Source organism: Chelon labrosus, assembly GCF_963514085.1.
Source record: "Chelon labrosus genome assembly, chromosome: 10".
NCBI lineage: Eukaryota > Metazoa > Chordata > Actinopteri > Mugiliformes > Mugilidae > Chelon > Chelon labrosus.
The window spans coordinates 4,664,580-4,687,390 of NC_140360.1; the positions used below are offsets into that span (position 1 = coordinate 4,664,580).

The 22,811-nt window shown below is 43.8% G+C and overlaps 2 protein-coding genes across 3 annotated transcripts in view; both read left to right on the forward strand.

Moving 5' to 3' along the window:
- arfgef2 (ADP-ribosylation factor guanine nucleotide-exchange factor 2 (brefeldin A-inhibited)) overlaps positions 1-17,548 on the forward strand; it is a 28,899-nt gene extending 11,351 nt beyond the window's left edge. The window contains exons 10-39 of the mRNA XM_084552995.1: positions 73-307; positions 428-527; positions 962-1,101; positions 1,842-1,950; positions 2,037-2,226; positions 2,378-2,489; positions 2,581-2,786; positions 2,877-2,961; positions 3,749-3,920; positions 4,341-4,492; positions 5,518-5,646; positions 5,754-5,912; positions 6,006-6,153; positions 6,832-6,928; positions 7,024-7,064; positions 7,160-7,329; positions 7,653-7,804; positions 7,932-8,104; positions 8,222-8,382; positions 8,474-8,604; positions 9,269-9,398; positions 9,724-9,859; positions 10,039-10,177; positions 12,218-12,275; positions 12,593-12,701; positions 12,825-12,964; positions 13,041-13,218; positions 13,443-13,581; positions 14,116-14,233; positions 16,033-17,548. Coding sequence (XP_084409121.1) covers positions 73-307; positions 428-527; positions 962-1,101; positions 1,842-1,950; positions 2,037-2,226; positions 2,378-2,489; positions 2,581-2,786; positions 2,877-2,961; positions 3,749-3,920; positions 4,341-4,492; positions 5,518-5,646; positions 5,754-5,912; positions 6,006-6,153; positions 6,832-6,928; positions 7,024-7,064; positions 7,160-7,329; positions 7,653-7,804; positions 7,932-8,104; positions 8,222-8,382; positions 8,474-8,604; positions 9,269-9,398; positions 9,724-9,859; positions 10,039-10,177; positions 12,218-12,275; positions 12,593-12,701; positions 12,825-12,964; positions 13,041-13,218; positions 13,443-13,581; positions 14,116-14,233; positions 16,033-16,200 — 4,177 coding nt within the window. The 3' untranslated portion in view covers positions 16,201-17,548. The remainder of the gene's footprint in view (positions 1-72; positions 308-427; positions 528-961; positions 1,102-1,841; positions 1,951-2,036; positions 2,227-2,377; positions 2,490-2,580; positions 2,787-2,876; positions 2,962-3,748; positions 3,921-4,340; positions 4,493-5,517; positions 5,647-5,753; positions 5,913-6,005; positions 6,154-6,831; positions 6,929-7,023; positions 7,065-7,159; positions 7,330-7,652; positions 7,805-7,931; positions 8,105-8,221; positions 8,383-8,473; positions 8,605-9,268; positions 9,399-9,723; positions 9,860-10,038; positions 10,178-12,217; positions 12,276-12,592; positions 12,702-12,824; positions 12,965-13,040; positions 13,219-13,442; positions 13,582-14,115; positions 14,234-16,032) is intronic.
- A 1,908-nt stretch (positions 17,549-19,456) lies between these two features.
- bcl2l1 (BCL2 like 1) overlaps positions 19,457-22,811 on the forward strand; it is a 34,374-nt gene continuing 31,019 nt past the window's right edge. Inside the window, exon 1 of one of the 2 annotated variants that reach the window (XM_084553331.1) lies at positions 19,457-19,579. The gene's annotated coding sequence lies outside the window, so the exon portion shown is untranslated. Of the gene's footprint in view, positions 19,580-20,213; positions 20,594-22,811 lie in introns of those variants that run through there. The other variant, XM_084553332.1, reaches the window with a different exon arrangement.

The window sequence follows — 22,811 nt, forward strand, 5'->3', positions numbered from 1 at the left end:
TCCACATTGCTGTGCGCACATGTAACTGACAATAAACTGATGTCCCGTTGTCTTTTTCCCTTACATGTTCAGGTCTCACGAGTTGCGGTCAAAGATCGTCTCTCTGCAGCTGCTGCTCTCCGTGCTGCAGGGCGCCGGGCCGGTGTTTCGCACCCACGAGATGTTTGTGAACGCCATCAAGCAGTACCTGTGCGTGGCGCTGTCCAAAAACGGCGTCTCCTCCGTGCCTGAGGTCTTCGAGCTCTCGCTGGCCATCTTCCTCACGCTGCTCTCCCACTTCAAGGTCCACCTGAAGATGCAGATCGAGGTGAGTCAGTTGCTCAGGTCTTGAAAGCTAAACGGGACACCTGTGCTCTGAACTGTTTGCTGATGTTTGTGAAAATTAAATCACAACCCTGCTTTTCTCATCTTCCTCCCGCTACCTCAGGTGTTTTTCCGGGAGATCTTTTTGACCATCCTGGAGACGTCGACAAGCTCCTTTGAGCACAAATGGATGGTTATCCAGACACTAACACGCATTTGTGCAGGTACCGATTCCTCTTCTAACACTCACCTGTAGATCATCTAGTATTCTGCTAACATACAGTATGTTAGGCCCATTTAAAACTCCACCAAGTGCTGCATTGCAGTGACTCAGCTGCTGTTATTTCATTTGGCAGCAGTACATTTAACACAAACTTTTATTGCTTGGTCAGAATTGAAATTGCCTTTAAGCTCTTAGGCAAGAAGAACTTTAGCAGGAATCTGAGGCCCTGTTCTAAACCTGCATTAACATCCATCTTGGGCAAGATTAAAGTACCTGTGTTCATGTTCACACCTGTACTTAAAGCTGGAAGCTTGCAGTCAGGTTCCCAAGGCCTGAACCAGGGCCATCGTACAAATATTATCACCACACATTTATAGTTATTTATTTACTTGTACACAATCGTTTCAAACATTTTCTTTTTGTTCCTTTCCCCAGATGCCCAATGCGTGGTGGACATCTACGTAAACTACGACTGTGACCTTAACGCCGCCAACATTTTTGAGCGCCTCGTCAATGACCTGTCTAAGATTGCTCAGGGGCGGAGTGGTCAGGAGCTCGGGATGACTCCTCTGCAGGTACATGTGCATTCAGTGCATCACCGTGTTACATGAAGTGTTAATTTCTGGTCAGGTGCAAGGAGCAACTTCTTACCGGTATCACTGAAACTGAAAAAGAAATGTGTATCTTCCATCTTTAAGCTCTTTGCTAATATTATAACCTTGTTCTAATGTGGCCAGAGAAAGTAGACAAATATTACGTATCTGGGAGTTGATAAAATGTAGGATTACAAGTTAATTTCAGTGCCATATGTTCAGCAGTGTTTCCAATCAATGAAATGAGACTCGTTTATAAAAAAAAAAATCAGGGACATCTGTCCATGAGCTGAATCTGAAGAGAAACTGAGTCATGTAGTAAGACAATGAGTCCAAGAACACAAGTCGGAAACCTAGCAACATCTCTGAACTGAAGTGGTTCTGTTCTGAAGAATGAGCTGAAACTCCTCCAAGCTGCTGTAGACCACTGATCAGCAGTTACCGGAAATGTTTAGTTGCGCAGCAGATACTGGAAACAAGGGTTGACTTACATTTGCAACTCACAGTTATGAACAAATGATTAATTATCTTAAATAAATAAAAACACTAGTATAATATTTCTGTTTCATGTGCTTCATTAGGTTCTCCTTGTCTACTTTAGCAAGTTGTATGAAAATTCGCTGAAGTTTTGAGTCATTTTTATGCATAAATGTAGAAAACTCTGAAGGACACAAGACTCTTTAAACGACACTGTACATTAATTGTTCTCGGGATACCCCCAGGAGCTAAGCCTGCGCAAGAAGGGTTTGGAGTGTCTGGTGTCCATCCTCAAATGTATGGTGGAGTGGAGCAAAGACATGTACGTCAATCCAAACCTTCAGGCCAACCTGGGTAAGTGTACGGTACACTGACGAATAATTCACAGAGGAGTTGAGGTCTGAGCTCATAATTACCGTGTGTGTGTGTTTTGTGCGCAGGCCAGGAGCATCCGTCGGACAATGAAGGAGCAGAGCTGAAGCTCCCGGAGCAGCTGGCGGGACGCCGAGACAGCGTCAGCTCTCTGGACTCCACCGTGTCCTCCAGCGTCCCGCCGTCCCAGGCAGATCACCCAGAGCAGTACGAGGTCATCAAACAACAGAAGGACATCATTGAGCACGGCATTGAACTGTGAGCTTCCTTTTTTTTTTTTTTTTTTTCTTCTGGCTGGGATTTACATTGGGATTAGTTAGGGTCCGTCCCTGGGTGTGGAATATTTGAACTTCTCTGATGTTTGTTCTTGCGTAGAGATCATATAGTTGTCCCTCTGTTCTCTCTGTAGCTTCAACAAGAAGCCGAAGCGTGGCATCCAGTACCTGCAGGACCAGGGAATGCTGGGTTCCTCAGCCGCGGATATCGCCCAGTTCCTGCACCAGGAGGACAGACTTGACACGGTGAGGGGTTTACACAAAACGAATCAGAATCAACGCCACACTCTTTAAACGTCGGTAGTAACCCCCAGATGTTTTATCGGTGCATCCACAGACGCAGGTGGGCGAGTACCTCGGCGAGAACATCAAGTTCAACAAAGAGGTGATGTACAGCTACGTGGACCAGCTGGATTTTTGCGGGAGGGACTTTGTCTCGGCTCTGAGAGCGTTCCTGGAAGGCTTCAGGCTGCCGGGGGAGGCCCAGAAGATCGACAGGCTGATGGAGAAGTTTGCTGCTCGGTACCTGGAGTGCAACCAGGGGTAAGATCCCTTCTCGTGCAGATTTACTTATTTTGAGTTGATTAAACGTTGAGTCCAGTCCTAACCGTTGCCCTGCGATGTGTTTTGCAGACAGACTTTGTTCGCTAGCGCAGACACTGCCTACGTATTGGCGTACTCCATCATTATGCTCACCACAGACCTGCACAGTCCTCAGGTGAGAACTTCTGATTGTTTAGTGTTCTGTCGTCATGTGAGGGTCTTATTCCAGGTACAGAATATAAGAAAGAAAAATAGTTATAAATGACACAAGAAAGGCCTTTTTGAATCACCAGGGGAGGAAAGTTTGTTTATTTAAGATCAGATCTGGGTCTTGCATCAATTGTGTCCTGGGAGTGTTTTTTTTAAGATCCAGGAAGTCCAGTTTTAGTGACAGACAGGTGAACTTGAAATCTTACCAGGAATCCTGAACGCTGCACAGTTCTGGACAGAGCCCTCTGCGTTGGCAGCCCACACTGCGTCAATGCAGTGGCTTCATTCAAATGACTGTTGGGAGCTGCACAGGCCAGAATCTGTCCTTCTGCAAATAGCGGTTACCTCTGATTTATCGCTGCTGACAAAGGGAGTTAAGTCTGAAATTTAAAAGTCCAGAAAAAGCAGGTGTGAAATATGGTACACAGTGTGTGCACAGTGACACACACACACACACACACACACACACGGGCTATAACCGGGGAGAGATGGTAAAACAATGTCAGACAATGCAAACACTTTGAAACCAGTAAAGATAGTGCAGTAAATTGAAACGTGTCTCACCGTATAGCACCACAAGAAAGACATAAGAGCTCTTTCCACTGTCAACACTGTATATTACTTAAGCTTCGGTGAAAACTAAGCAGCATAAGACTCAAAAGAAGAGCTAATACTTGATTATAGCGTCTCAATACATGGCTCAGTTAGAATTCCCTTTCAATGTTTTCTCTTGACCTTCTTCGTCGACGTAGGTGAAGAACAAAATGACAAAGGAGCAGTACATCAAGATGAACCGCGGCATTAACGACAGCAAAGACCTGCCCGAGGAGTATCTGTCTTCCATATACGACGAGATCGCGGGCAAGAAGATCGCCATGAAGGAAAGCAAAGAGTTTTCTATCACCCCAAAGTCCACAAAGCAGAGTGAGTACCTGTCTCGCAGCTGGGATTATTCAGTCGAATAAAACCTTTTGTCTACAGCTTGCCGTCTAATACTATTCAACAAATCAACACAGTAACGCTTTCAAGGTTTCTCTCAAATGTCCTTCAGGTTTTTCCACATTTCTGCATAAAAATGACTCATCACACATCGTTTTGTCACACAAGTCCTGAAAGTAGAATATCAAATCAAACAAATTAAACAGAAATATCATACTTTGAACCCCTGTTTTCAGTATCTGCTGTGACCTCCTTGTGCAGCAATAACGTCACTTAAATGTATTCGGTAACTGCTGATCTGTCGCCTGCAGCGGCCTGGAGGAATTTTAGTTCACTCCTCGGTATAGAACCACTTAATTTCCTGTCACTAAATGCTCAGAAACATTTTGGTCCTTCTTCCTGCAGGTGTAGCCAGTGAGAAGCAGCGCCGTCTTCTGTACAACATGGAAATGGAGCAGATGGCGAAGACGGCCAAAGCCCTAATGGAGGCCGTCAGCCACGCTCAGGCTCCCTTCTTCAGCGCCACACACCTGGAACATGTCAGGCCCATGTTCAAGGTATCACTCGTTTCACTTACGGTGACAAACGTTGTTGTCTTGTCCATACTGAATACCTCATTCAACAAAACTCTCCAACACTGAATTTGCTTGTTGACAAAAGCATCTACTGATGTACGGGTACTTACTTAAACCTGTAAAGTGTTTCATCTACATAGATAAACTAATTAGAAATTGACATAATTTAATTCTGTGGCAACTCTACCAAGCTTAAATAAATTAGTGGAGCTAGTTAACGTCTTTGTTCCTGAAAGAACAGTCATGATTTGGGGCTTGAATTTGGACCAAGATCAAGTTTATCATGGTGTCTTTCAAGATAATGTCAGAGTATAACATCAAATCCAAAAACAACTGAAAACAAATGTTTTTAATATCTTTTACGGTCCCTTTGAGCCCATCCACGTGATTCTGCGTTAACTATGCACCACATGGCGACTTGCCTGACAGAATCTGACCCCCCTGTGCCTCAATTTCATACATGGTCCTCTGCCTCTGTCTAGTGGTGCTCCTGATGGTGCTACAGATTAAAAACACAACACTGCCATCTTGTACTGAAGGTTGGCTTTGCACTGATATCCGACATGCCTTGGTACAGAGTAAAACACAAAAACATTGGGCGAGGAATCTGAGGAATCTGAGGAATGCAAATCAAACCAGACATTTAAAGAGTATGGATGAATCAGTTCAGTGAGAAAGAAAGGCTCAGATTTCATGCAGGTCTGATCTGCAGATCCTTGAAACACTTTGACGTTTTGTGAAGGCAGGTTTTACCGGTTAGTAAATACAGTGGTTGATTGTTTATGTCATACCTAACACACCCAGTCACGACATGAAACTATTTGCAATTGTATCATATCAGGTTTTTTCTTTATTTAGATGATCACATCACGTTTTATGACCAGTTAATGCCGGGTTCTCACACTGTACTTGACTTTCCTGATTAGACTGAACTAAATATTATAACAGTGGTTGGACGACGTATTTATTGGAAATGTCCACATTCTGATTCTTTCTGTATGTTACAGCTGGCGTGGACTCCACTGCTGGCGGCGTTCAGTGTGGGGCTGCAGGACTGTGATGACCCAGAGGTGGCCTCACTGTGTCTGGAGGGCATTCGATGCGCCATCAGGATCGCCTGTATCTTCAGCATGCAGGTGTTTGGCGATGTTTTACACACAGTTTATTATCTAACGTTTGAAATCGGTTCAGTTGAGCGTTTTATAACCTATGACTGTGTAGTGACCGGGCTTTCTGTCTGTAGCTGGAGCGAGACGCGTACGTTCAAGCTTTGGCCAGGTTCACCCTGCTGACGGCCAGTTCCAGCATCACGGAGATGAAGCAGAAGAACATTGACACCATTAAGACCCTTATCACTGTGGCCCACACTGATGGAAACTACCTGGGCAACTCCTGGCATGAGGTGAAAATAAAGAACGGCCTCAAAACTCAGACTCCCAGAAGTAAAAAAAAAAACATTGCTTCGTTATTCATGCTTCATGCTTGTGTGTCGTAGATCTTGAGGTGCATCAGTCAGCTAGAGCTCGCCCAGTTGATCGGCACCGGTGTGAAGACACGCTACATCTCAGGGGTGGTCCGGGACAGGGAGGCCAGCATCAGAGGCTTACCTTCCGGCACAGAGGAGTTCATGCCCCTAGGACTTGGTAGGATCTTCATACACAGCCAAACTTCAATGCACTTTAAGCCCTTACACCCAGTAACTGACTGCCAATAAGTAGGTCATACAACAGAGTGTGCAGTGTCTCTAAAAGATCAGACTTTAACTCTTTCCATTGATACCAAGCATCACACCGTTGAAGCTAACCAGCTAGCCTCAGCCAACAGATGAAACAAGAATTTCTTCTAATGTGTCAATATTTCGTCAAATCCTTTAACAGCTGAGAACTAATGCCACTGATATTGTTTTTATTACCTTTAGTGGCCCTTTTGACCCTATCCACACGGTTCTCCATCAAATATGCGCCACATGGTGACTTGCCTGACAGAATCTGATAACTGTGCCTCCATTTCATACATGGTCCTTTGTCTCCATCTAGTCGACTACAAACAACAATCACTGTATATAGTCTTCTTGTACAGAAGGTTACCTTTGCAGTGATATCTATCATTCCTTGGGGACTCGTCTCCCTTGGTAGTTACATGTCTCCACAACAGCAATATGGAAGAAATGGCGATATTCTTATGGATTATACAATGTGCACAATGGTAGAATTTGATGATATATAGGCTACATAAAATATTAGATGTTTTAAAATGAATCTGTTAATAATATGTGTGTATATTACAGTAGTTAGTGCTAAAAGTTTTGTTTTCCGTTGCAGGTAACCTGGTGGGAAGTCAGGACAAGAGGCAAATGGCTCATATTCAGGAGTCGGTGGGAGAAACCAGCTCTCAGAGTGTAGTGGTAGCTGTGGACAGGTGAGGCAAACCTCCCTTTACAGTGCGATTTATTTTAAAAATGCTTAATGATGATGTTTAATTCCCCCTTTCCCCTCCTACTTTTATATTTTTAGGATCTTTACCGGTTCCACCAGACTAGACGGAAACGCAATCGGTGAGTGTGTCAACCTCCGCCGTTACCGACGGTATATTTTTTGTGCACGTTACAAAGCGAGATAAGTCGTTCACGGAGCGTTTCTTTGCCTACAGTGGACTTTGTGCGCTGGCTGTGCGCGGTGTCCATGGACGAGCTGGCTTCGACGCACCAGCCGAGGATGTTCAGCCTGCAGAAGATCGTGGAGATATCCTACTACAACATGAACCGCATCAGGCTGCAGTGGTCTCGAATTTGGCAGGTCATAGGAGACCACTTCAACAAGGTCAGTGGAGCAAACGGCCCGCAAAAGATTAACTGTAGAAGGCCTGTAGGGTATCACAAGCGCAGCGGTGGGAGTGTTTTTTTTGGCAACGCTTCCTGTCGCACTGTGCAGTTACTTTTCTCCTGTATTGTGCCCTCGAGGACTTGGCTTTATTACCGCTAAAGTACCTTCAAATGGTTATTTAATTACGCTTACACAGGTCTACGGTTTCCAAGAAGAATTGACTCCTAAAGTTATTTATTGAACTCAGACTCCTTAGAAGTGAGATACCGACAAAATCGCTAACGACTCTCTACTCCCGCCCCCCCCCCCCCCCCCCGTAGGTGGGCTGTAACCCCAACGAGGACGTCGCCATCTTTGCCGTGGATTCACTGAGGCAGCTGTCCATGAAGTTCTTGGAGAAAGGAGAGCTGGCCAACTTCCGCTTCCAGAAAGATTTCCTCCGGCCTTTTGAACACATCATGAAGAAGAACAGGTGAAGAGAGAGATAATGTAATGTGGAGGGTTCTGTACGGTAGATCTGCTGGAGGAAAGAGACGTTAATTGGCGTTCTAGTAGCTAACGCAGTTCATGTAACGTCACCCCCACCCTTCCCCCCACAGGTCGCCCACTATCAGAGACATGGTGATCAGGTGTGTGGCTCAGATGGTGAACTCCCAGGCAGCCAACATCCGTTCCGGTTGGAAGAACATCTTCTCAGTGTTTCACCAGGCTGCCTCTGACCACGATGAGACTATAGTGGAGCTGGCCTTCCAGACCACTGGTCATATTGTCAGTGAGTACGACTTCAGTCCTGACCTCCAACAGCGGAGTGACTTAACTGCTCCTCGGTAGCTTTTACACAAGTTAGAGAGAAATTTAAGATGTTTTTTTATTGCCTTCTTTCCATCAGTGAATACCTTCAAGGAGCACTTTGCAGCTGCTATAGATTCCTTCCAGGATGCTGTCAAGTGTCTGTCAGAGTTTGTGTGCAACGCAGCTTTTCCTGACACCAGCATGGAGGCTATCAGACTCATTCGACACTGTGCTAAATACGTCTCCGAAAGACCCCAGGTAACAAAACTGGTCTTATTGCATACTTTTATGTTTTGTTTCGTTTTCTTGACAACGGATGTGTAATGTTATACTCTCTGTCTGTGTCCAGGCCCTGAGGGAATACACTAGTGATGACATGAATGTTGCCCCCGGTGATCGGGTTTGGGTTCGCGGCTGGTTTCCCATCCTGTTTGAGCTTTCCTGCATCATCAACCGCTGCAAGCTGGACGTCCGCACCAGGTAGCAAAACCGCTTCGCGTGGAGTTAAGCTTGAGAGAATCATATGCAGTGCTGCTTAAAAGCAAAAAACATGAAGAACAGCACAAGGTGTTGACCTGGCCTCCAAATTCACTAGATCCCAAACTGATCAAGTATCTGTGGGATGATCCACAGAGGCCCCTCCCCTCAAAGGCCCCCTCCCACTAACAACAGGACACCCTCAGAAGGCCCATGTCCATTCTCTGATGAGTCACCACAAAGGAGACCTACACAATATTAGGAATGTGGTCATAATGTTATGCCTGATCGGTGTCTTTAGTAGTTGCTAAGGTAACGTAACTTTTCACGCTTCAAACGTGACTGTAAACACACAGAGGCTAAAAATAAAGGGCTCACAGATTCACGAGAGCATCACCTACTCCCCCGACAAACTATTCTACAAAACTCAAAGCAGAACCTACTGTATAAATATTTCCTCTTTTATATTAAATAAACTGAGGCCCAAAATGTCCAGCTAATATTGCTTGTTCCTCTTTTATCTTATCACTGTTTATATTAAAGTCATTTTACTGTGTCCGATTATCTGACACCAACATTGTTGTCTAATGACGTGCTCGTGGAAAGAATCAGGAGGAAGCGACGCTGCAGCAGGACTGATGTCTTTCCTGTCTTTGTCTCCCGACAGAGGTCTCACCGTCATGTTCGAGATCATGAAGAGTTACGGCCACACCTTCGAGAAGCACTGGTGGCACGACCTCTTCAGAATCGTCTTCCGCATCTTCGACAACATGAAGCTCCCTGAGCAGCAGACGGAGGTCAGAGTTCACCAGCCACTTCAGAAACATCTGAAGATTGAATGAGGGTGCTTTAAAAAAACAAAACAATGCCGTTCAAAGAGTATCTGGACACTTGTTCCACTTATCTTGCATATTTTTACTCAGAAATTACATCTCATTTTAAATAAACAAGGTCCATTGAACAAAAACATCATACACAATGTGTTAATAAGTTTAAATGAACTTAACTGAAACAACTTGGCACAGATTTGGTTTGGACTCGGTCGACTCAAAGACGAAAGGAAGGTTAAGAAAGCTAAATGTTGACATCTGCTCGCGTTTGTTTTGTTTCGTTTGCCTCCAGAAAACCGAGTGGATGACGACGACGTGTAACCACGCACTTTACGCCATCTGTGACGTGTTCACCCAGTTTTACGAGCCTCTCAGTGAAATACTGCTGGCCGACATTTTCACGCAGTTGCAGTGGTGTGTCAGACAAGGTGGGTGCATGAATCCCAGTTATACCTTAGTAGATTACGATGAATGTCAACCTGTATCAGCATCTACTTTATCCAAATCTGTTAGACTCCAGGCCGTGGCGTTTAAACCCTCTACTATTAGCTGATTCCAGCTTTTGTGCGCAAATTTCTAAAGCCTCGTGTTTCTTTTTTCCCTGCAGATAACGAACAGCTGGCTCGGTCGGGGACAAACTGTCTGGAGAGCCTGGTGATTCTCAACGGGGAGAAGTTCAGCCCTGACGTCTGGAACATCACCTGCTCCTGTATGCTGGAGATCTTCCAGAACACCAGCCCTCACGCGTGAGTACCAACCCCCTGTGTGCTGTGTGTGTGTTATATTCAGACGCTGCGTTAACGTCCATCCTGGGCAATCTGATCGTCTGATCTTCCAGAATTTGACCTCATTCCTTTGGGAGTGTTAACACACAATGAGTCCTGGGTCACATTAAAGACCTAATGTGGAAGAGGAGTTTAACTCATTCCTTAACCTTCTGAAGTCGACAGACGCGCCGGTGCGTCCAAATCACAAGACCTGTTTAAGACGACGTAGCAGCAAGACGCAGTCTCACTGAGTCTCCGTTTCAACTTGTGTAGAAAGTGCTAGGTTCAAAATGTATACCAGTTTTTAAATTGTGTTGATAGGCCAAGTAAATCTAGACTTATTAAATAATTTATGCCATGCTTTTTCCTGTATATTGTCGTCATGATTGGTTTTATGCGGGAAGAAACGGCAAAAAGGAAAACTCGTAAGCGGAGAGCGCTTGCCAGCTTCAAGTGCTCGAAACCCTCCTTCCTATTGGTGGAAAAATGCATCACATCAACCAATCAGAAAATTATATGGCAACGGTTGCTAAGGAAGAGGGAAAAGTTGACGAGGGCGAAAGAGAGAAGCGAGATTTGTGACCTTTAGGCGTTACTTATTGTGACGTCTGATAGTTCATTCGTCTTCTGTACCCGGTTATTCCTGTTAAGGGTCGCGGGGCTCTGCTGGAGCCTATCCCAGCTGTCATCGGGCGAGAGGCGGGGTACACCCTGGACAGGTCTCCAATCTATCGCAGGGCTAACACAGAGAGACAGACAACCATTCACACTCACACGCACACCTATGGCCAATTTAGAATCACCAATTAACCTAATGAGCATGTCCTTGGACGGTGGGAGGAAGCCGGAGTGGTTGTAAATAGTTGTACAAAAAAATGCCTGACGCATTTCCTGCATTTTAATGTAAATAGTTGTAAATAAGCTTGTGAAAATTACATTTTAGATTTGCATTCTAAGTTATAAAAATGGTTTGTTAAACATGTTTTGTGGTTTTCACAGTGAAAAATCTGCTCGGATGTTATGTTTTTAGTGTGGTTTTAGGTCCATTGTGTTAATACAGTAGGTCAGAGTCACACATGTGAGGCTGTGCTTTCATTAATACACAGGATTAGATGTTACAATCCCTTGTGCCAAAGTCTCAGGCAAAACACATTTAGAGGCCCTGTCCAACTGAGAAACCCTAACAAACATATAGTCATGTGATATGATGATTAACCTACAATCTAAATAAACTAAGTAAATGCTGCTAGCTTGTATGTCCCGCTCAGCAGCTAACCACACAAAGAAATATCACTACCAACCAACATGAAGACATCAGATAAGAAAAGAATGACACCAAACAATTCAAGGTAAACGGTTTTTAAGATGAAATATAAAGTTAAAACCAAAAGTAGTCAATAACAGCCAATTATACTATAAACCTCAGATTGTTAATTATCCCATTAATGGGAGCAACTACAACAAAACAGTTTTCCTTCCTTCCTTCCCTGCCATGTGATTAGTTATTGATTGTGATCATGATGATGTTTAATGATCCACATTTACTCCTCAATAATCACCTGCGTCTCTAAGATAACTGATAAAACTCAACGTGTGCTTTCAGTGAATGAGAACAGCTTGTTCCAAAATATGTACCGCGTCCCCACGTCATGACACACACACACACACACAACAAACAGCTGTTTGTGGTTCTGATTCATCGGTAGAGATTCATTAGAGACGGCAGCTGTTATGATATTACACTACGCTCCAGATGATGTCAGTGTTTGTTTGCATACAGAGCACTAAACTGAGATCTGACCTCTAGTGCCGACTGAAGACGCACCTGTACTTAAATGTGTCCACTCGCGATCGCATTGCCCGGGACGGATGTTAACGTGTGATCTGAACGAGGCCTTGAGTCGGTTATTTCATAAAAAAAAAACAGTTGGATGTACGGCTGTTGTGTTGCTGCGACAGGACGTGAGTTTTTACGACACCTGATTACCAATCTGCCGTTGTGTTTGCTTTTCACATCAGTTTGTTGACTTGGCGACCGGCTGGACAGGATGAGGAAGCAGCTGATGGCAAGCATTTTGTAAGAAAATACATTTTACTGCTTTCTTTTTCCTGCTTTCTCTTAATTTTACTTACGCTTCACAGTCAGCCTTTCTTTTTGTTGTTGCGTCTCCCTGTGATTGTCCTGCTTTTTGTCCTTTTCTGTGGAAGCACTTTATCAGTAGCTTTTATTACCTGCAGCTCTGCAGATGTTTTATACCTGGTCTGGAGCATGATAAGCTGCTTTTAAACACTGATAAAAGAGTGTTGGATTTCCCACTAATCTCTCCACTGTGTGACATTAATTAACCTGTGAATGCTCATGGAGGGTGTGCTTTTATTTATATACGTCTCCAGGATGCTGATTTCGACAGCCAGTCCCAGAGCAGCTACGACAGGGCCTTGTCTGAGAGAGGACACAGCCAGATGTCCAGTGACGACACCTGGAAGGGAAAGTCTAATGCTAGTGAGTGCACATCCAGTATGAAATCCAATCCAAACTTCAATTTCTGCCTGAAAATGGTGAGAAATCTTCCAGTATTCTGCAAAAACCAGACTAAATCTTTGTATATTTTTCTCTGTGCTGCAGGAGTTTCAGATCAGAAGCTGTTTGCAGGCCTGCTGATTAAATGCGTGGTGCAGCTTGAGCTAATCCAGACCGTAGACAACATCGTCTTCTTTCCAACCACCAGCAAGAAGGAGGACGCTGAGAACATGGCTGCCGCGCAGGTATGCTCAGGTTTTTTATTTCAACCCTTATTTTTTTAAGCCCGGACCGAACTAAATACTTAAAACCGCCCACCAGAGAGATGCTCTGGAGGAGTCGGAGGCCGAGGGGGGCGACTCCGGTCCAGATCAGGGGATGTACGGGAGGATGACGTCCGCGCACCTCTTCAAGCTGCTCGACTGTCTGCTGGAGTCCCACACCTTCGCCAAGGACTTCAACTCCAACAACGAACAAAGGACGGCACTCTGGAGGGCAGGTCAGTAGGAAAGCAGAACCAAGGGGCCTTAAAATAAACTAACTGCTGCTTCTACTAAGATTTTTAGTATTTACAAGGTAACTTTAGGTTTGTTTTATCAGAAAAGTTCAGTGTTGTTGGAGAAGACGCTTGGTAGAGAGAAGAAACTAAAGAGAGGTGTAGCAGCACACTAAACCCTCTGTTGTTGTTGTTGTTTAAACTCTCTCTCTTTCCTTTGCACGCAGGATTTAAAGGGAAGTCCAAGCCCAACTTGCTGAAGCAGGAGACCAGCAGTCTTGCCTGCAGTCTGAGGATCTTGTTCAGGATGTACTCTGACCCAAAGCTGCAGGACTCGTGGCCTGACATCCAGACACGCCTGCTGCTGTGAGTCAAGTCAACGTTTCTAACATAAAAACGACTCAAAACATCAAAAAAACGTCTTGAAACTAGACGAAGAGAACACGATCAAACAAATGAGACAGAGATATTATACTTGTGTTTTTGTTTATTTGGCAAAGCGAGCCAATATTACATATCTGTGAGGTGCACCTGTAGGATTACAAGTTAATTTCGAGGCCAAATCTGTTCAGACGAGTTTCCAGTCAGTGTAAAGAGACTCGAGTGTCGTTTAGGGCTTAGTTTAGTTTGAAATAATCAGGGTTTTTGTCTCAGTCTGACCTTTACGACACGTGTTTGTGGAAAAGTATGACGGCACAGACAGAGGAGCTTTCTGAGGAGCTCAGAAAAAGAGTTGTTGTTGCTCATCAGGCTGGAAAAGGTTAGAAAACCATCTGTAAAGAGTTTGGAATCTACAAATCAGACAATTTGAGAACAGATGGAGGAGATTTAAGACGTCCTGCTGACCTGCTTTACTTTAATAAGTTGTAATAATCCTGTGTGTTGTTGTTTGTCTTTCAGGGTTTGCAGTGAAGCTCTGGGCTACTTCATCAGTCTGACCTCAGAGAGCCACAGAGAGGCTTGGAACAGCCTCCTGATGCTGCTGCTCACCAGGACACTACGGCTGCCCGATGACAAGGCAGGAACACACACGCTGTACTTCTACATTAGTGGCATCTAAACTGTGAAAGAATAAGCAGAGGGCAAGAGTTTGCTCAGGGGACCATCACTTGAGTGTCTGATAGTGTAGTAGCATGATAAAAATAACAGAATATATGTTCAACCTGGTATTTTCATCATATTTTTCCATTATAAACACTTTTTTTTTCTGGAAGCTGTCACCTATGAATCATGGCCTTTTGGATGAGAGCGTGACTCACAGATGATTCATTACAGCCCGTGACTCTCCAGGGCGTTCTAGGCCAAAACTATAACCTATTTTTTCATTTTTTTGTCAGAAAACAGCTCAGAGCTGTAGCAGACGTTGGCACCGCACAAACCACTGCATCAACAGAAATCATAGCGGTAATATTACAGCAGACTGGCTCTCTGTCGTGCACGGCTTCCTGCTGCAAATTGCGTTTCTGAATGCAGTTCTGTAATTCAGTGAAGTCCCAGTCCATCCCAGAGTTGCTAGCTTTCTTTTTTTTCCGTTGTGTGTATTTTAGAGACGTCTGCTTAAAGGTTTTTGCGCCGCTTTGGGATTTTCTACATTTCTGAATAAAAGTGAATCAGAACATTTTCACATTTGTCTTGAAAGTAGACAAAGAGAACCCAAACAGACAAATGAAACATAAATATTATACTTGTGTCAGTAGTAGGTACACCCTTGTTTCCAGTATCTGCTTGTGAAGCAATAACAGCAACTGAACGTTTCTGGTAATTGCTGATCCGTCATCTACAGCAGCTTTGGGGAATTTTAGCTCATTCCTCAGAACAGAACCACTTCTCCCGAAATGTTACGTGAGACGCTGTGAACTGTTTGCTTCGCCACAACATTTCCACTGGATTAAGGCAGTGGTTCCCAAACTTTTTCTGCTGGGACCCCCTTTGGTACATAAGAAAATCTTCACTTTTTTTCCTCCACACATTGTAATTAATACAAACCTCAGCCTTTTTTGAACAAATAAAAGTAAGCTAATTATGTTCAGTGTAACAGGTTTGCGTTTGCGTGGGAGCCTGTCAAAAACCTGTGCATCTCATCCCATCCCATCCCATCCCGATTTTAATTTAATCTCCGGCTCCGTCCTCCGTCCCGGTCCCGACCGCTTCTGTTGATTATTTGCTCTGTCCCGTCCCTATCACGTTACCAACAGTGAAATTGTCCCGAAAAATTGTCACCCTCTGCTTCGATCCACGCCCCGTGCCCCCCCCTGCAATGGCTCTGCGACCCCCCTAGGGGCCGTGCCCCCCACTTTGGGAACCACTGGATTAAGGGCAGGACTAAACATTTATTGTTTTTAGTGGAATAACTTCTGTAGAGATGGTTTCTAACCTTTTCCAGCCTGATGAGCGACAACAACTCTTGCTGAGTTCCTCAGAAAGCTCCTTTGCCAGTGCCATTGTGACAAATCCCTGATTATTATTTTTTTATTTATTTACTTATTTACTTTACTAAGCAGGGCCCTGAACTACACCTGAGTCTTGTGACGTTATTTGGAAACGCTTTTGAAAGGATGGTCTGGTTGTAATCCCACAGCTGCACCTCACAGACATGTAGATATGTAATATTGGCTCACTTTCCTGTGTAAACAAATAGACAAGTATAATATTTCTGCTTCATTTGTTTGATTTGGTTCTCTTCGTCTACCTCCAGGACACTGTTCACTGGTTATTTGAGTTATGCGAGGTCCTACTGTGTCATACGTTGTGCGTTGGCTGCGTTATGGTACTAATTTACCTTTTTTCCCCTCCTCCTCCTCCTCTTCCTCCTTCCAGTTCAAGCCCCACGCCTCCTGCTACTACCCACACCTGTGTGAAATGATGCAGTTTGACCTGATCCCCGAGCTGCGGGCCGTCCTGAGGCGCTTCTTCCTTCGCATCGGCTCCGTCTTCCGCATCGCTGCTCTGGAAGGTGGGGCCCATGCCCGGACTCCCTCGTCCTAGGACGGAAAAGGCACAGAGATATGAAAGCAGACATATAAGAGATTTTTCCCTCCTCTTCCTCCTCCTCCTCCTCCTCCTCCTCTTCCTCCTCCTCCTCCTCCTTTTGGACTGGATCGAGATGAGAAAGTGACTGTAGCTTTTTCAGGACTCTGCGTTTAAGTGTTCGGCTTTTTCTACTGCGCTCAGCTCGTGGAGAAACCTTTCCCCTCCTTCTGTTTCTCTCGGGGATGAACAGCACTGTGACCAGCGCTCTCTCTGCTGACTGTTGTCATTCATCATCCCCCCCCCTTCCCCGCGCCCCCCCCCCATCCCACCTTGACCCTCCTCTAAATGACCAGAAAAGATCTGTAAACTAATAATTTATTGAAATGGTTGCATACCCTGTTACCTGATTTGTTTTTTTCATCACCGTTGAATTTCATCGTCGTTGTCGCATATGCCCCTCGTGGAAATGTGTTTTTGTTTTTGTTTTGGCTACCTGTGCCTGTTAGAACACAACCATCTAATCAAAATGTGCTCCTGCCCCGAAGCATTAATCATCGCTGTGATGTTTCCCTTCTCGTATCTGATTTATAAGCGGCTGCAGATGAAAAACAGTTTCTTAGAACACTATCAAAGATCTCGCGCAGCTGAATCATCCTGTTCGTCATTTCCTGCCTGTCGATGAGATTTTTTTTTATTACCTATTTATTTTTGCTTACGTTTGTTTCACGGTTGCGTTTCTGCGTAATCGCTGGTTTACAGTGAAAGGTTTGGTTGAAGCTTCCCCTCTCCGCCGTGGCATTCCTGCGCGATTCGACCCCTCCTGCACCCACAAATACGAACTCTCTCTCATGAGACCGCGATCCATCCGTCGGCTCGATGAGGCGATCTTCTCGTGTATTAACGCCGCTCAGTGTACTGACTTTCACATCAGTGTTGACTTCGTCCCACGGACGGGTTTTCGTGGGAACAGCGAAACCAAAACATCCACAGAGATACTGAAATCTCCGCATCCCGGACCCTTCCTCGGTTATTCCATGCCTTTTTTTTTTGTTTGTTCTTCCTTTTGTTTTCTTTTTTAAAGAAGGATGTATGTAATTATTTAAAGTGCATTTAAATATTTTTTGAAGAGCATTCTTTTTCCTTGCAACTATGGATGTCTACTCTTCTTCCCTAAATCTAGGGAATATATAAATATATATATAAATATAAATATATATATATAGTAAATGAAAGAAAAAAAAATTGCAGAATGTAAAGTTTTCAATGTAAGATAAATAGAAATGAAAGTGCTATACGGTTCTATACATAATATGTGATGTAATCTTCCGAGCATTTGGTGAAGTAATCAATAAATCTGAATTCTGATCCACTGAGGTGACTGATGATGAAGGTTTTAGAGACGAGTGAGGAGTCGTTGCTGTGACGACACGGATGAATTTAGACTTGTGTGGAGGACGGAAGGAACAAAAAAAGTGTCTGAGAAACTGGAGAATATGCAAAAATCACATCCACAATGCATCTGTCCAGCTACATCTGAAGATACGATGTCCACAGTTTAGCCTCTTGGAAGACGGGGTTGATTTAAAGAGTAGCGCAGGAAGCCATCTGTGTCAAAACTGGAAAACCCCTGTGGGTCTTTACGTCTGTCTCCGGGTAAAAACAAAAACAAAACAAAGATGAAACCGGGGCAACTGGACTCGTAGAGTTTCTTGAAGACGTTTCATCTTCAGTTCTGAAAGACTGGTGCGAGGTCAGGGTTTAAACAGGAACATCTGTCGGCCCGTTAACCACCAGACACGCCTGCCCTCGAGTAGGTGTGACGCCAGATTGTCGAGCATCTGTTCAGCTTCTGATTTACTGGTAATGAACTGAACTGGTCTACAGGTAAGTATCCACTCTAGTCGTGCTATTTAAACCCCAAGCTCCTCCACCAGTCTTTCAGAACTGAAGACTTGGATGATAACGTCTTCGAGAAACTGCCCTTGCTCCATATATCTAGATTAACGCCAGACAAAGAGCATTTAATGTCATGTAGTTTATTTATGTAGCACTTTACAACAACCCAAAGTGCTTTACTAGGGATCAAGCAACGATCGAAGCCGTTCTAAATGAATAAGTTAGTGGGGAGCTTATTCCAGAGCCTGGGTGCAGGAACTGAAAAGGCTCAGTCACCCCCATAAGTGTTTAAACTTTGACCTGGGCACTTTCAGCACGAGTTGGTTAGAAGACCTCAAAGCTTTGCCACACTTAACAACGGTTAGCATCGCAGATAAATAAGACGGGGCGAGGAAGTTAAGAGCTTTGAACATTAAAAGTTTAATGTCAACGGAGGGAATAAAGGACAGGAGTGATGTGCTCTCTTCTCATAGCGCTGGTTAAAAGACGGGCAGCTGCATTTTTGCACGAGCTGAGGCGACTGGATTTCTAGGATTTAAGATTTCTTATTAAAAATTGGGACATCCACATGCTCTGAAGTGTTTGTTTGATGCGTTTTCTTTTCCTCGTGCCCTGCAAATTCATCCGTGTTGTCATTAATGATGGCTCCAGTTAAAAAGTGCAGGTCATGTGACTCTCAGGTGGGGTTCCTACTTAAACCCCAAAACCCCAGCAATCATTTATGAGTCCAGATGACCATGTTTCAACCATGTTTCAGCTTGTTTTTATTTGTTTTTGTGGGATATATGGAGCTAGTATTATCTGTGCAGTCCTCCATATAAAGATGCCCACAGGGTGGCGCTGTAGTCAAGCTGCAGGATAGCCTGAAGCGTGCAGGATTTCAAGAGAAGGAGGAGGAGGATGGTGGGGGGGGGGGGGGGGGCTAACAAAGGTTACTATGGAGACCCCACATCTTTTGTTATCAACAGCTGCCAGATGAGGGATTTGTAAAATAAACCGTTATTAATCAATAAGCCAGTAAGTAAAACAAATTATAATTTAAAACGAAACGCTCAGCTGCAAAGTTAAAGACGTTAAAAATAAAAAATAAAAAAACCCTCTACATAAACTAGCTTAGACAGCTAGTGCTAACATTAGCTAACTAGCTAACTAGCCGACCGTTAGCTTCGGCTAGCTCTTGGGTCAAGTCACTGAAAATACGTGTTTTTTTTTTTTTTTTTTAATATTTATTCATTTGTTTGTTTATTTATTTATTTATTTGGAGTCTCCGCGTTGGATGGAGCTGTCACTCGCCCGGTTGACTGGACGCAGGCAGCCTGGCGCGGCGCCTGCGCAGAGGACGTAAAGCCGTGTGGGCGGATCCGCCACAGTCAGTAGTAGCTGGGCATGCTAGGCGGTTAGCCACACACAGGCTAGCAATGAAGGACGGGATTGTTCCTGCCGGGGCTTTGGATTGCGAGCCAGCAGCAGACATGATTTTATGGAGACCACCCTACAAGTAAGAGTCCACGGTTTATTCTTTGAGCGCGATTCTGCTCCAATTTAGCATTTGGCTAATAAAACATGCAGGAATAAAAACGCTAAAGAGGGTGATGTTTGGGTTTTTTTTTTTTCTCCACCAGCTAAAGGAAAGAGCTCGAGAGATTTGGACTAACGCCACTGACGCCACAGCTTTATTTATTTTAATATTACTCGCTTATATATCGCTGTGGTTCATGTGGAGTATATTTATACATTTATTTATTTTCCCCCAACGTTAAATACGCATTTCTTAACTCGTAGTCCACGAATGAGCGACTATGAGCCCAGTCTGTGTGTGTGTGTGTATATGTCAGTGACAGCCATCTTCAGTGGATGCTCGGTAGCTTTGCCCGCAGTAACGCGTGTAAAAGGCTGTTTCAGTGACTTGTTTTTAATGTTTTGATGTCGGAGTTAAGTATGTCACGCAGCCGTGGTGAAATCGGTTTAAAGCCGGAGCAGAGAGGGGGGAGGCGTCGCCATTTTTTTGTGCGATTAAAGGTCCCGAGCCCAGTTGGTGTGTTTGTGACAGCGGAATGGAATCGTGTTGCGTTCACGGGGCTTCCTGCCGAGCTCGTTAATTTGAGAACGTAATTCAGCAGCGTTGTTTTGATTGGAAATATCTACATAATAATGAATAAATTAAGCAGTCAGGTCAACATTTAATTATTTAAGCTACAGTGTGTATCGTTGGGTTTATTTACTCCACGAGATAAAATGTGAACAATTGTTGCCCAGTCATTCATCCGGCGTAGAGAAACTAGAATGTCCGACGGACTTGAACGCGCCACGTTACGTAATTCAGGAGGCTGGACGTGCATGGAGAAGGGGAGACGTGGGAAGATACGTGCTAACGTACACTCTCCTGTACACAAAGTGACTATCCCACATTCTTGGGGTTTGACAGCATTAGTGCGGAAAGACTGTCGGACAGACTGGAGACATTTCGACCGAAGACAAGCTTCGGATTTCAGTATTCACCGCCGCTTTACTGGTAAGACGTATACGTTTGTATATATATATTAGTCTTATTATGTCGTATGGCTCTTTTACAGCAGGGATCAATTTACGACCAGCGTGATGTTGTTATCGTGGCAGTCCAGATTCCATCGTAATAAACAAACACAGACTCCAAGTTGAGTTTTGAGTCCATGTTTAGCTTTAAAAAAAATAATAATTAAAAAAAATAATAATAACGAGAAATGTTGCGTTCAGGTGCTACATTTCATCGCGACTCGCTGGTATTCAGGAACACAGACATGGGCTTGTGTGGTGTTTACGTCTAGCCACGTGTTGGTAGCTGGGGACCATGTGGCATTGTAAACACTGCTGCTTCCTGGGTCTTTATCTGCTCAAACAAGCCCCCTTTTTTTTTTTACTACTAATTATGAACTAAATCATCTGCTTGACGTCTGTTTATAATATATTTTATTTTATTTGTGGTGTCTCTGATTAGGAGCCAGTAGAGTCGTGCGTCTATTGTGCTGTAAAGATGACCAGTTGTGTATTATGTAATGTCGCCCCCAGCTCTATTTGCATTGAGCTCCCCTCTCTCTCTCTTCTATACTGCATTGAACCCTGATTATTAGCTCCCAGCACTTAACCAGCTTAAATGTCAATATTGTTTGAGGAAAAGGTCAGGTTCCCACATGATCACCAAGATTGTTCCTCCCACGTCTTTTTTTTGTGTGCACCAGTGAAATGGTGTGTAGGGACACGGCTGTGGCAGTGTGTCAGATTGTCTTTTGTTTCAGGGATGTGGGCCCGCTTAAACTCAAATTTAGTGGCTTCTTTGCGGTGTGTGTGTGTTTGTGTGTGTGCACAGAAATCTTATGCGCTCTGCAGGATGATAGAATAGTAGAAGAAAAGTAGAAGCAGATAAAAATGGATGCTTTGTTTAAATAAAAAAAAATATTATTTCAGAGCTTTTTTTTTAATATGTTTCCGGTTGAACTGGTTCTTGTCATCGTTTTCTCAATTAATTAATTAATCATCGTTTGGAAAAAAAAAAAAAAAAAGTCAGAAAATACTGAAATAAACTTTCTATATTTGTACTTCTACTGTGGGGGAAATTTGCAGCGTTGCAGCAGAAGACAGTTTAAAGATAGAAGCACACAGGAGATGAAAAACTGAAGTAAATAAGTGCAATTTATGTTTTTAATTTTATTTATGTAAGCGAAACAAACCGTTTCAGTTTGCAGCGTTACCTGAAGGGATGTCCTGATCTTGTCATATTCACTATCTGCTGATCTGAGTTCCTATAAATAAACCCTTTTTTTTTTCAGTGTTTTGGCAGTGAATCAGGTTGATATTATGACATGACAATCTCCTGCTACCACCTTGCCAGATATCCACATTGCGTAATTTCAAAATTTCAGTCTGACTGACTTAATTGTCCAGGGTAAAGTACTTTCACTCAGCAGACACATTTAGTCACCTAATGTTGGTTCTTCTTCTTCAATTTTTGGCAGCTTTGACATTTGCCAACCACCACTAAAAACAAAAGAAGAAGAGGTCTTCTTCATGATTTATTTTTCACAGAAACAGGATAACACATGAGGTTATAAGAGTCCAAACCTCCGACAGTGACATGAAAACTCGTTCAGTGCTGGAAAAATCCCTCAGAAAACCCGTTTAGTTTTGTTTTTTTTGTGGACATTCATGGGCGTGTGTGGCAGTCTATTAACTGTATGCAATATGCAAAATGCAAATGAGCGACAACCTGCAGCTGAGACCATGCGCTGTGTAAACATTGGACAGTGCGTCACCACTTCCTTTGAATTGGTTTAGACTGACGCTATTTTCCTGAGGATGCAGGCGAGGCGGGTGCTGTCTTTGCGAGGTTCGGAGCCGGAGTCCTGATCAGTTCAGTCCTGGAGTGGAGCCACGTGGAGTCACGATATCAGCGCCCCGCCCACACTGCAAGCGTTTTTGTTTAATTAATATTTAGTTTAATTATTTTTTTGGGATTATAGTGGATTATACACTATTTATTTATTTATTTATTCATTCAACTCTCACAGTCACATCCTGTTTCTATAGCGTCAAATAACTAGCTAAAACTAAACTATCCAAAAATTGACACTTGAATATACATCAACATTATATAAGCTACCTAAAACGACAGAAACTATCCTTGGAAAAAAAAATATTTGACGTGTATTTTAGTGTTTTAGTTCGGCCCACGTCCCATCCACTAACATGGAGGGGGC